The sequence below is a fragment of the Panthera leo genome, chromosome B3, assembly GCF_018350215.1.
Source record: "Panthera leo isolate Ple1 chromosome B3, P.leo_Ple1_pat1.1, whole genome shotgun sequence".
Lineage (NCBI taxonomy): Eukaryota > Metazoa > Chordata > Mammalia > Carnivora > Felidae > Panthera > Panthera leo.
Window position 1 is genome coordinate 107,619,774 of NC_056684.1, and position 12,118 is coordinate 107,631,891.

General features: G+C 46.0%; 1 protein-coding gene across 1 annotated transcript in view; it reads left to right on the forward strand.

Annotated features, from left to right (window-relative positions):
* Positions 1-12,118, forward strand: part of PRKCH (protein kinase C eta) — a 230,632-nt gene that overhangs the window by 149,886 nt on the left and 68,628 nt on the right. Inside the window, exon 10 of the mRNA XM_042943436.1 lies at positions 7,821-7,975. Within this exon, the coding sequence (XP_042799370.1) occupies positions 7,821-7,975 (155 nt within the window). The remainder of the gene's footprint in view (positions 1-7,820; positions 7,976-12,118) is intronic.

The window sequence follows — 12,118 nt, forward strand, 5'->3', positions numbered from 1 at the left end:
ATGCAGGTTCCTAAGGGCTTGTTATATTAGAGACATATTTCACCTTCCTGAAGACTAGTGTCTGAGCTCAGACAGGATGTATCATGCCTGTGGGCTTGAGAGAGGGGTTGCTGAGTGATTGAATTAACGTCTGATATCTTCTGGGCTGCACAAAATGGTAAGTCCAAAAAAAAAAAAAAAAAAAAAAGGAAGCCATTAGATTCCCTGTCCTTGTTTCTTCCTTGAAGCCTTTGTAATCATTCTTAATGTGGTTAAATTTAAGTTGTTTCCAGTTCAGGCATGGTGCAATCAGATTTCCTCATGAGGGTGCTTTTCCACTGTGACCTCTTTGACGTCAATAACTGTTTCCTGTTGATTTGAACGCCCTATTCCCTCTGTGGATGACTTTGTTGGAGCAAAATCATAAAGCAAGGAGCAGTTATGAGAAATTCAACACAATGCTGTCTGTTACTGGAGATTTCCTTCTCCATGCCCACAACCAGTCAGTGACACTGCAACTTTTGATACAGGGTTGGTGTGTTATTCTTTCAGAAATAATTCCAAAGTAATTGCTGAGAACTTAGGTAAGTCTAGATGTGGTGCTCAGCTTAACATTGCTTTAAAACCATCACTCAATTCATTAACGGTAAATGTTGTTGCTATTCTTTGAATTATTTCCGAAAGGTAATCTGCATCCTCGCTGTAATACATCTTCAACTGAAGATTTATATCTGTTGAGGACATGTACAGACTATGGATTCTTGCTTTAAACAGAAAAATCTTTTTCACTCTGTTGACAAGAGTGAAGCAACTGTATGGAAAGGGAGAAGAGCTACTACAAAAAGTCTCACTCTGATGTGTTAGCAGTCCATTTGCTTTGCAACAGTATCAGTTATGATTATCAAGCTCTTAAAGTAGAGAATATTATCATCTGCTATTAGAAACTTAGAAAACTTGCTGGAACTCAAGCCCTCGGTTGGCATGTTTTGGTTATCAAATCTAGTTTTGTGACCTCTTGCTTTGTAATCACTTCCCAGAAAGAAAAGCTCTCCTTAATAGGTCAAGGCCATGACCACGCAGTATCAGAAGTGCCCCCGCGGCTGGCGGAGGTGTCCTCCTGACTCCTTAAACCCTCCAGATTCCTGTCTCACATTCACATTGCTGTTTTGGCTGCCATGTCATTCCTGTCTACTTGCCAGCCTGAGAGGCACCATCTCTGCATCCATGCAGGGCAGCCCGCTGCCCAGGACAGCACCCCCCCCCACCCCCCACAGAGGGGCCAGAGCCCTGGGAGCAGACGGCCGTGACGGTGGAAGCCGTAGTGATAGTGAGGATGATATTTGCTCACACTTAGTGAACATTCACTGTGTGCCTGGCACCGTTGGACATTCTTAGCTTAAATCATGTAATGCTTGTACACCTGTGAGTTCAGTCCTCTTATTATCCTCGTTTTGCAGATTGGAGTTTTGAGACAGAAAATAAATACAGCATAGCGGGAGCTGCTTTGGCATCTCAGACGCCCTGGCTCCAGAGGCCCCGTGCCCTCACCACCATGCTGTGCTTTGTCTTGGTGACATCAGGGACTTGGGCACTGGGTGCAGGACCTCCTAGAGTACACGTTAGCCTGTTTGCATGATGTACTAATAATAACAGTTTCTGCTTGTGGAACCTCTTCTGGGCCTGGCCCTGACAAGGCACTTTGATTCTGGTTTAATCTGCACATGGTCGTTGTAGTGTGTTATTATCCCAGATTTGTGAATAAGTAAACCTTCTGCCCCTTAAGAATTGCTGTGTGTTTCAGTTAAAATTCTCCTGGTAGCAAGTACAGAAAGCGGTTTACCCAAGGTCATGCAAAAAAGTGAGAAGTGAAAATAAAGATGTAGAGATACAGGGTGTGTTTCACAGAACCCAAGGGCCAACTTTGTCCATGTCTCTTCCGGATCTGGAAGTGGAAAGGCATGATGGGCCCAGGTGGTTTCCTTCTTGGCTCCCTCATTCGCCCTTATCTCTTGCCTCTGCCTCACTCTATGTTTCTGTTCCATTCTTTTCTCTTGTCCTTCTGTCCATCCATCTGTCCAGCCGTGCTTTCAGCACTCTGTTTTACCAAGACGTGTCACGTGGTCACACAACACAGATAACCTCAGCTTCCTAATTCACGTTTCCTCAGCTCCTGCACCCCACACAGCCTAAATTAACCTTTCCATCTCAGTTCCGATTTTCTGGGAAAGATACTGGAGAGGGGGTGGCCAGCTTGCTCTAGTTAGCTGCTTGCAGGGTATCCAGCATGGCCCCCTGTGACCATGCCAGGGCAGTTCTCTGAGAAAGGGATCAATGAGCTGAACAGACACCTCCAAAGGTACCTACCACAGTGACCCTAGGTGATCTCATCCCTGGTTCCTCTACAGTCATCCTCCTCAGGTGATGTTGTCTTGTCACAGGTTATCATCTTGGTATATCACTTTTCATCGACCCAAGTGTTTTGTCTCGAACTTTTCTGTATACAGTTGCCTATCAGTTTAATTCCTTTATTTTCATTTTCATTTATTTTATTTCCTTTAATGTTTTATTTATTTTTGAGAGACAGAGCATGAGTAGGCGAGGGGCAGAGAGAGAGGGAGACACAGAATCCAAAGCAGGCTGTCAGCACAGAGCCCGATGCGGGGCTTGAACCCACGAGCCTTGAGATCGTGATCTGAGCCAAAGTCAGACACTTAACCGACTGAGCCCCCCGGTCCCCTCAGTTTAATTCTTAAAGAACAATCTTTATGAGGGCCTTTAGGGAATGCACACTGCTCATACTGACAGCCACTATCAGTTTGGGGGATATTTTTATCCCCTTTGACCCCTAAGAAGTAACAGCCCTGAACTGATAGCCAGGACAGATTTGGGCCAGGCTGCAGCGGGTTAATGGAGGCAGGCAGGTGATGACAGGAATTCTGTTATTAACCAGGCACCAGCTCCTTGGCCTCCTAATCCGAAGGGAGGCGTGGGACAAAGGGATTTCTGTGTTGTTTTTATTCCCCCAGGTGTTCCTCACCCGTGTTAATGACTTGCATTTGTGGTTGGTTGAATGGGGGACAAAAGAGGAGTAAGGGACAAAGGGCTGGGCCACTTGGCTTTAGAACTGAGGTTACACCGGTCTCCAGTCTCAGGGACCTTGGGTTTCTTACCTTGCAGATCAGAGCAAAATTTACCTGAGAGGAGCCAGAGTCCTCGGGGAAAGCTGTGCAGGTGTCCAGGACTCGGTTTCTAGGAGACTGGACTTTAGAAAAGCTGGAATGGCTGTCTACACAGGCTGAAACACAGAAACAGTTGTTTTTGTACTCACTGCCATAGGTGGGATTTGGAAACTGCTCCCTGCCCCAGAAGTGACTCACAGGCAACCTGAATCTATTATGCCCTGCCTCCCTAAACTCGGGGGGCCCGACAGATGTTTCCTCTACTTGCTTCACAGCTGCGTTTGTAAAGCGTAACTTCGTGCTTGTCGGGTGGTGAGGGAGACTAGTTCTTCAACAGCGCAGACTGCGAGTGGAGTCGTAGGCAAGAGGCGATCTCCTGCCTCCTGTCACAACGTCACGTCCATGACTCTGCTTTGTAAAGGGCACGCGCTAAGTGTGAAAGGTTTCCCTCTGGTTGGTGGAACTCATTCCAGGGCAGGAACATTTAGCAGGGCTGATTTGCGTTTGTAGCTGATGTGTTAGTATGTGTGGCGGGTTCTGCTCGCGGAGTCTTTTTCCAGCCAAGCACCATAGCTGCCACCTGGTTTAGCCCAGACGCTGGGCTTATAATTGTAGAGACCGATAGGTGAGTGAGCCTCTCTCTGAACAGGACTATAGTCCTGAACTTCTCAGCTGTCGGTGTCCTGAGGATGGGGTGAAAGGAAGTACCCTAACTAGCCTTTTGCTTTTTTAAAAAATTTTTGAGTTTATTTATTTTGAGAGAGAGAGAGAGCCCAAGGGGGGCTGGGGACAGAGAGAGAGCGAAGGAGAGAGAGAGAATCCCAAGCAGGCTTTGCACTGTCAGCGCAGAGCCCGATGCGGGGCTCGAGCTCACAAACTGCAAGATCAGGGCCTGAGCCGAAATCAAGAGTCGGACACTTAACCGACTGAGCCACCTAGGCACCCCATAGCCTTTTGCTTCTTCTGTCAACACTTGATTATGAAAGCAGCATATTCCAGTGATGCCCCACACTCAGAAGCTTCAGCACTTAGGGACGGTCTCCCTTTGCAGCCATTGTACCCTGCCTCATACCTGACAGTTCAGCTGTTCGTATACCTTGATGCCTCCCCACTCCAGCCTGACTCCTGCTTCCTCATCCTTCAAGGCTGGGGAATTAGCTCCTCTTGGAAGCTTTCCCCACATCCCACCCCAGCCTCCAGGCTGCTCAGGTGCCCTGATCTGTTCCCACGACAGCCTCTGTGTGCCTCCACTGCTCTGAGTACACTGGGGTGATGTGCTCTATCCACACTTCTCTGAACTTCTGGAGAGCAGGTGTGGGGTCGCGTTCACTTTACAATACTTTGTCTCTCCCCAGGACTTGGTATTGCGTGTGCTCAGTAAACATTCCTTCTGGTTGAGAACCTTAACAGTGTAAAAGATCTCTGAAAGCCTTATTAGGTACCATAAAGCCTGCATACCAGAACTCAGACTCTTTACTCCCATGGAGCCCTGGGACCCAAACCAGGGCTGATTGTATCTCATTTGGATGTTGTTCCAACAAGCTCCATGGCCTGGTGACTTTAGGTGTCAGAAAGGCCATTATTAGGGTGAAGAGATATGCGTGTAAACAGAGGGGCTCCTCTCAGCAAAGGCATTCTGTGAGTTGATGAACACATTTTTATTTTCCTACCTTGTGACATTATTTTAGGTCTTTGATAGGATGGACCATTACTTTTGGTAAATTGTCATTATATCTGGCTGGCTTGTTTCCCCTTCCTGCTTGCTTCGAGAGCTGTAAGTAGCCTCAGGGATGAGAGTTGTTCTAGGTGGTGCCATATAGGAAGTTAGAAGTGAAACTCTGAGGGGCGCCGGGGTGGCGTCTGACTTTGGCTCAGGTCACGCTCTCACATTTGTGGGTTCAAGCCCCATGTCAGGCTCTGTACTGACAGCTCAGAGCCTGGAACCTGCTTCGGATTCTGTGTCTTCCTCTGTGACTCCCCCACTCATGCTAAAAATAGATAAGCATTAAGAAAATGAAAGTCTAAATGAAAAGAAACCCCTATTTTCGCATTCCTGAGGCTTATGACCTTGTTGCAAATCACAGGCGGGTGTGACCCCTTGGCCCTCCTACTTTTTCTGAGAACCCACCTCCAGGGCTGGGCTGAGGAACAGATGAAAGAGACAAGAAGGCAGTATTTCCTCCCCCAGATTTGGAACTCAGCCCCTGCTCTGGCTTTTCAGACTTGAGAATATGAGAACGATTTGGGGGAAACTAGAAATGGATGAAATTGCCCTTACAATACCCTCATCGTTTTGATGCCTACTGCCTTAGGAACTCTTGCCAACTACACTGACTTTCAGCAGCCTAAGGAATGGCCCCTTACCTACTGACCCAATTCCAGTAATCAGGTATTTCGAGCTCTTGGAATTCACGTGACTGCCAGTCACAGCCATGAAGAAGGTGAACAGGCTGGTTAACAAAAATGTGTAAGACTTACCTACTTGTCGAGGGGTGGTTTGGGTGGCTTTACCACTTGAGTCTTCATCGTGTCCCCCTTGGCCACCCCTTCAAAATGGACACAGCATTGTCATTACAGTGGCCTGTGCGGATGCAGCTCTTGGACGTATCTCCATCTCGTACTTAGCCTCCATCCCACTCCACTGCTACCCTGCTCTCGGGTCTTTCCCATATGGAAAATAAAGAACACCATTGCTCATCGAAGCTTGTCCTAACCACATCTGCCACTCCATTTGTCAGTCACACTCAAATGAAGGCCACTAGCTCAGTCAGATGGCTCACTGTATTTAGCTTTCAATTGACTTACACTGGCCAACCTCAAGAGTTGTTTTGTTATTGTTTGGTTTTGGTTTTGTGTGTGTGAACCTTGTCGTTCCTTATGCACTCTTTTTTTTTTTTTTAATATTTGTTTGTTTGTGTGTTTGTTTATGTATATATGTATTTAGAGCATGAGCGAGCCTGCAAGCTATGGAGGCACACAGACCAGGGGAGAGAGAATCCCAAGCAGGTTCCACACTGTCAGCACAGAGCCTGATGCGGGGCTCAAAACCATAACCATGAGATCCTGACCTGAGGCGAAATCAAGAGTTGGATGCTCACCTAAGACGCCCCACCTCCCCCCATCTTCACTCTTAAATTCATACTTCTCATTAACAGAAGTTTCATAGACCCAGGGGATTTTTTTTTTTTTCTCTGAATTAAGGTCTTACTTAAAATCAGCACTAAGAGGTCATGAGTCCTGTTTTCTGATCTGGAAGGCCTGATGAAACCAGTGGTGACTTGGGAGTGTGAGCTACAACTCGCACAGCTGTGTCCACTGCTCAGCTGTGGATGCGGGGTAACATTGTGAACAAAGCTGGGGCACTGAAAACCACAAGGAAAGATGAGTTGTCAGTACACATCCTTTGTGAATTGGCAAAAACCAATTTCCTTCAAAATGACGTCCACCACCCCCGCCCCCCCCGCCCCCAAAACGATGAGGGCTGGCCCTGCGGGGTTATCCTGTAGACCTTTGCTTACATGTCACTCGCTCAGAGACTCCTCCACTGACCCCCAGGCAGATGACCAGATGTCTCCTCTTCCTCCCCTTTTCCTTCACAGGATTTACCAGAATTTGTAACTTTATTTGTTTATATGACTCCTTGTTTATTTTTTTAAATCAGTGTCTGTCTCCCTACCAGACTCTGTATGGGTAGAGGTTGTATCTACATTATGCCTGTTCTACTCTCTTGGATCCCCAGCACCTCATTCAGTGCCTGGCGACCCAGGGACTTCGTAGATGTTAGTGGAGGGGGTAAGGAAATCCACTGACCTCAGAGGTTCCTGAAACAAAGCACTTGATACTGTCAGTCTTACAGACTTCGCTTTTTCATTGAGGCTTCACGTTCCTTTTATTAAAGTCTTAATCAAGGCACTGTGTTCACACCACATGCTCAGTACTTAGTGCACTGGCATGGGGAACCGTGAGGGCCCTTTCCTCTGTGAGGTTGAGAGCTCCTTCCAAGTGGAGCCAGCATCCCACCAGTCTGCACCTTTCCACTCCTAACTCGGGAATTTCCTCATGGCCCGAATGGAATTTCTAACACTGGGGCTACTCTGAGGCTGTCGTTAGACTGCTGTTTGACAGGCTTGTCTAAAATGTTTTCCTCTTTCTGTGAGTGTTCCCTGCCCAAGTGTGAGGACCCGGTAGGTGTCCCTTGCATTCTGCAATTAACCCTGCATGTTCCAGAGGAGCGGCATGTGCCTTTCCATTTATGTTGCTCTCCTCCACATTCTAAAACCCCATGATTGGGCTAGGGATCCTGCCCTCATCCTCACTTTGCTAACGTCCGACGTCCAAAACAAATTAAACTCAAGGTTACGTGGCGTTTAAGTGCAGAGCTGCTACTAGAACCAAAGGCTCCTGAGACTTTCCTACTTTTTGTTTAATGCAGAGATCAAGGCTGTGTGGAATTACTTAAAGGAGATCCAGGTGTTACGTGCCCCCCCCCCCGGCCCCCACAAACACCCTCATGCTTTGCACTGACCCCATCAGGATATTCCACTGAGTACCTCCACTTGACGACCTCTTCTCCCCACGCCCCCGCCCAAGGTAACATGATGCTGACCAGATTCTAGGCTAATGGTTACACCACGTTGGATCCTCTCTTGTGTTTGTATCCAGGATCGCCTGTTCTTCGTGATGGAGTTTGTGAATGGGGGCGACTTGATGTTTCACATTCAAAAGTCTCGTCGTTTTGATGAAGCACGAGCTCGTTTCTATGCTGCAGAAATCATTTCGGCGCTCATGTTCCTACACGAGAAAGGGATCATCTACAGGTGAGTTTTGGTCGCTGGTAACCTGTCTCCTAATTCATCCGCTGTTTGCCCTCCTGGCTTCATCCACCCTTTTGTTTTTCCTGTTAATCAATTGAAATCTTTTTAGAATTAAATTTACAAAGGTATGTGTCCCTTAGAATAAATAACCTAGTGTTACACATTGCCTGCAAACCAGAATTGCCCCCATGTGGTGTTCATAAAATCGGCTTGAACTGCTGCACTGAGATTATTCCTGAATTCATACAGCCAGCCCCTGCAAGGTGCTGAACACATTGTTGCTCTCTTTTTCTGTTTTAACATTGGAAGCAATCCATTCCATTTTAAGGATCCATACCTACACTGAAGAGTGTGGCTGACTGTTGCCCTAAATTACTGTGATAAGAATCTCGGTCAGTTGGGGTTACAGCTCACCAGTCAAGCAACCAAAAGGTGAACTGTTGACGAGCAGTGTCCTGCTTGATGATATTTATCATTTGTAGCCCCTCCTGAATGTTGACTCTGCGTCATGGCACACAATTTTCTGATGATAATATACTTGGGGCTTAAAATCTGGTTGCCACTGTTAGATCTCAAAATGCAAAGGGATAGGAGATGAAACTTTGTTCAGACGCAAGATTGGGTAAGATGGGAAATGTAACAGTGAGTGTGTTAGACGATGTTTATTTTTAAATTTTTTCCCTGTGGTCAGTGTTTTCCTCCTCTTTACACAACTTTGTAGCTTAGTTGCCATATAAACTCTTCTTTCTCTTGAGATGCAATTGTTTCCTTTTGAGAAAAAATCATTTTTATCTTAGGAGCATGAATGTCAAAGTAAAAGAATTTCCTGATTTAAACTGGCAATTTATTAGCCTTGCTAACACTGTTCCTTTTGGGGGCTCAGAACAGTATTGACATCACTGTGCAAGTGTGAAAGAACTTTAAAAACTGAATATCCTTAAATATCTTAGAGTCAAAACAGGAAGAGAGGAGTGAGGCTAGGAAAGAATTCATCAGGACGGATCGACGATGCCAGAAAGAAGAGAGAAAGCAAAGGAAGTATGACAGGCACGATACAGAAATGTTAATTCTCAGGGCAGAGCCCTAAAGCCTCAACTAGATGCGGCCCTTGTCTCAGCCTCAGCTGTGGGGCAGAGAAGTGGGCAAAGAGCTTGGAGCCAGGCTGGATACCAGCAGTGGGAGTCTTCCGCTTGAACAGAATCAGGAATCTCCACTCATTCTTCAGGCGTGCAGCTGCCACAGGTTGCTGAAGATGGCCTGTGCTTTGAGCTTCCTTGATCAGGCTCTCTGTTCCCCCGGAGCCTCCAGCATGGGAATTTTCCTGTCAAAGAATTCCACCCAGTGCATGATTGGAGGGGGTTGCTGGTGGCGGAGGGAGTTCAGAGATCTTCCTGATGGTAGGTAGCATCAGACTCTGGGCCACGAGCTCTGCTCTTGTTCTCCTTTCTGTGGCTTATCCATCCATCTGCTCTCTGTTCATCCCAGAGAGAGTCTTCCCCACATTTAATTGTTAAGAATTATGACTTCCCAACTTGACAGGGACTTCGGTAAATCCAAAGACTAATACCAATGATGGCAACAAGAGCTACATGGAGCATTTGTGACAGTCAGTCTTTACCTGAATTTCTGCCCTCATCCTTCCAGCACTATTATTATAACAATCTTATTAGTGTTATTTAGGTGAATAACCAAGTCTTAGAAAGGCTTAGCAACCACACTGCTAACTGGTAGTAAAGCCACAATTCAAATTATACCGTTAGCCACTGGGCCGCACTGCCTCCTCAGGAGAGACTTGAACACTCTACCACTAAAGAGGGGACTTCTTATTCCCCTTCTGGTGATAGGGCGACTTTAATTCATGAAAAGGAACCAGAGCATGTGTCTTCATTCTTCTGGGCTCCTTTCACAAAATACCGCAGGCTGGGTGGCTTTTAAACAACACAAAATCATTTCTCACAGTTCTGGAGGCTGGAGGTCCAAGATCAAGGTGGCAGCAGATTCAGTGTCTGGTGATAGCTATCTTTTCTCTATGTCCTCACATGGCAGAAGGGGTTAAGGGAACTCCCTGGAGCCTCTTTTATAAAGGCACTAACCTCGTTCATGAGGGTTCCACCCACATGACCTAAGCACCTCTCAAAGGCCCCGCAAATACCATCACGTTTGGGGGTGAGGATTTCAGCGTATGAATTTGGGTTGGCGTGGGGAGAAGGATGGTCAGGGACACAAACATTCAGATGGAAGCAGTGGAGAATAGCACGGTTGTCAAAACTCATTTTCTTGAACCCTTAGAGGCTTTACTTGCGGACCACATCACACTGGCATGAGGCCAACAGACTTGCTCTCCTGTGTGGGATGTGACCGCCTCTCAGTCTACTTGTTTCATTTGTCTTCAACTATGGAGGATGGACACTATAGCCTGATGTCGTTTCTGTGAAGCTGTATCAGCCCACATCTTGAGAAGTTTTATTTAAATTCTTGGCATCTGTGGTTCAGTTTTGAGAACTTATTTTAATTTACTCTTCAACTTGAATCCCATATGCAGGCTCCAACTGATATGGTTGACTTTGAAGGGAACACATTTAATTAGGATAGATTCAAAAGCTATTTTTATCCTGTGGATTTATTTCACAGGATAATTTAATTCCATTCAGGTTACTGGCCTGAGAGCAGAGTCTTAAGGATAAGCCTTTGAAAACCAAGTCCTTGGAATTCACACACAGTAAAGGGCACAATTGGGTCGTACAGGGTATGAATTTGATCCATCCAGAGAGCACAGGGAGAAACTTGGGTGCATGAGACAGCCTCATTGATCATACATGTCCTAGGATGGCCTTTATGAGAGCCAAAATGATATGGATGCTGCCTCTGACCTATCCAGATACAGGTATACCTTGTTTTATAGTGCTTTGCTTTTGCTTTATTGTATTCCACAGATAACTGTGGATATAGTGGATAACTACCTATCTATATCACAGTTTTATCATATATGTATGTGTGTGTGTGGTTTGTGGCAATCCTGTGTGGAGCAAGCCTACCGGTGCCTTTTTTTGAACAATATTTGCTCATGTTGTGTCTCTGTGTCACATTTTGGTAATCCTCAGAACATTTCACACTTTTTCCGTATTATTGTATTTGTTTTGGTGATCAGTGACCTTTGATGTTACTATTCTAGTTGTTTGGGGACTCCATGAACTGTACCCATATGAGATGGCAAACTTAATCCACAAATGTTGTATGTGTTTCTGACTGCTCCGTTGACCAACCCCTCCACCATCCCTGTCTCTCTCCTCGGACCTCCCTATTCCCTGAGACACAACAATATTAAAGTTAGTCCAGTGATTAACTGTGGCTTCTCGGTGTTCAAGTGAAAAGAAGAGTCACATGTCTCTCACTTTAAATCACAAGGTAGAAATGATCACGCTTACTGAGGAAGGCACGTTGAAAGCCAAGATTGGGTGAAAGCTAGGCCTCTTGCACCAGTTAGCCAACTTATGAATTCAAAGGAAAAGTTGTTGAAGGAAATAAAAAGTGCTAGTCCAGTGAACACACGAATGGTAACCAAAACAGCCTGAATGCTGATACTGAGAAAATGTGAGTGGTCTGGGTAGATCAGACAGCAACAACATTCCCTTAAGCCAAAGCCTGATCCAGAGCAAGGGCCTCACTCTCTTCAAACCTGTGAAGGCTGACAGAGCCGAGGAAGCTGCAGAAGAGAAATTTGAAGCTAGCAGAGGGTGGTTCATGAGGTTAAGGGAAAGAAGCCATCTCCATAGACATCAAAGTACAAGGTGAAGCCCCAAGTGCTGATGTGGAAGATGTAGTGAGTTATCCAGAAGCTCTAGTTAAGATAATTCATGAAGGTGGCTACACGAGAGCACAGATTTTCAATGTAGATGAAACAGCCTCACATGGGAAAAAGATATTATCTAGGACTTTCATTGCTAAAGAGGAGAAGTGCATGCCTGGCCTCAAAGCCTCAAAGGACAGACAGGCTTTGTTAGGAGCCTGTGCAACTGATGACTTTAAGTTGAAGCCAGTGCTCATTGACTATTCCAAAAATCCTCAGACCTTTAAGAATTATGTTAAATCTACTGTGCCTGTGTTCTATAAATGGAATGACAGAGCCTGGATGACAGCACATCTGTT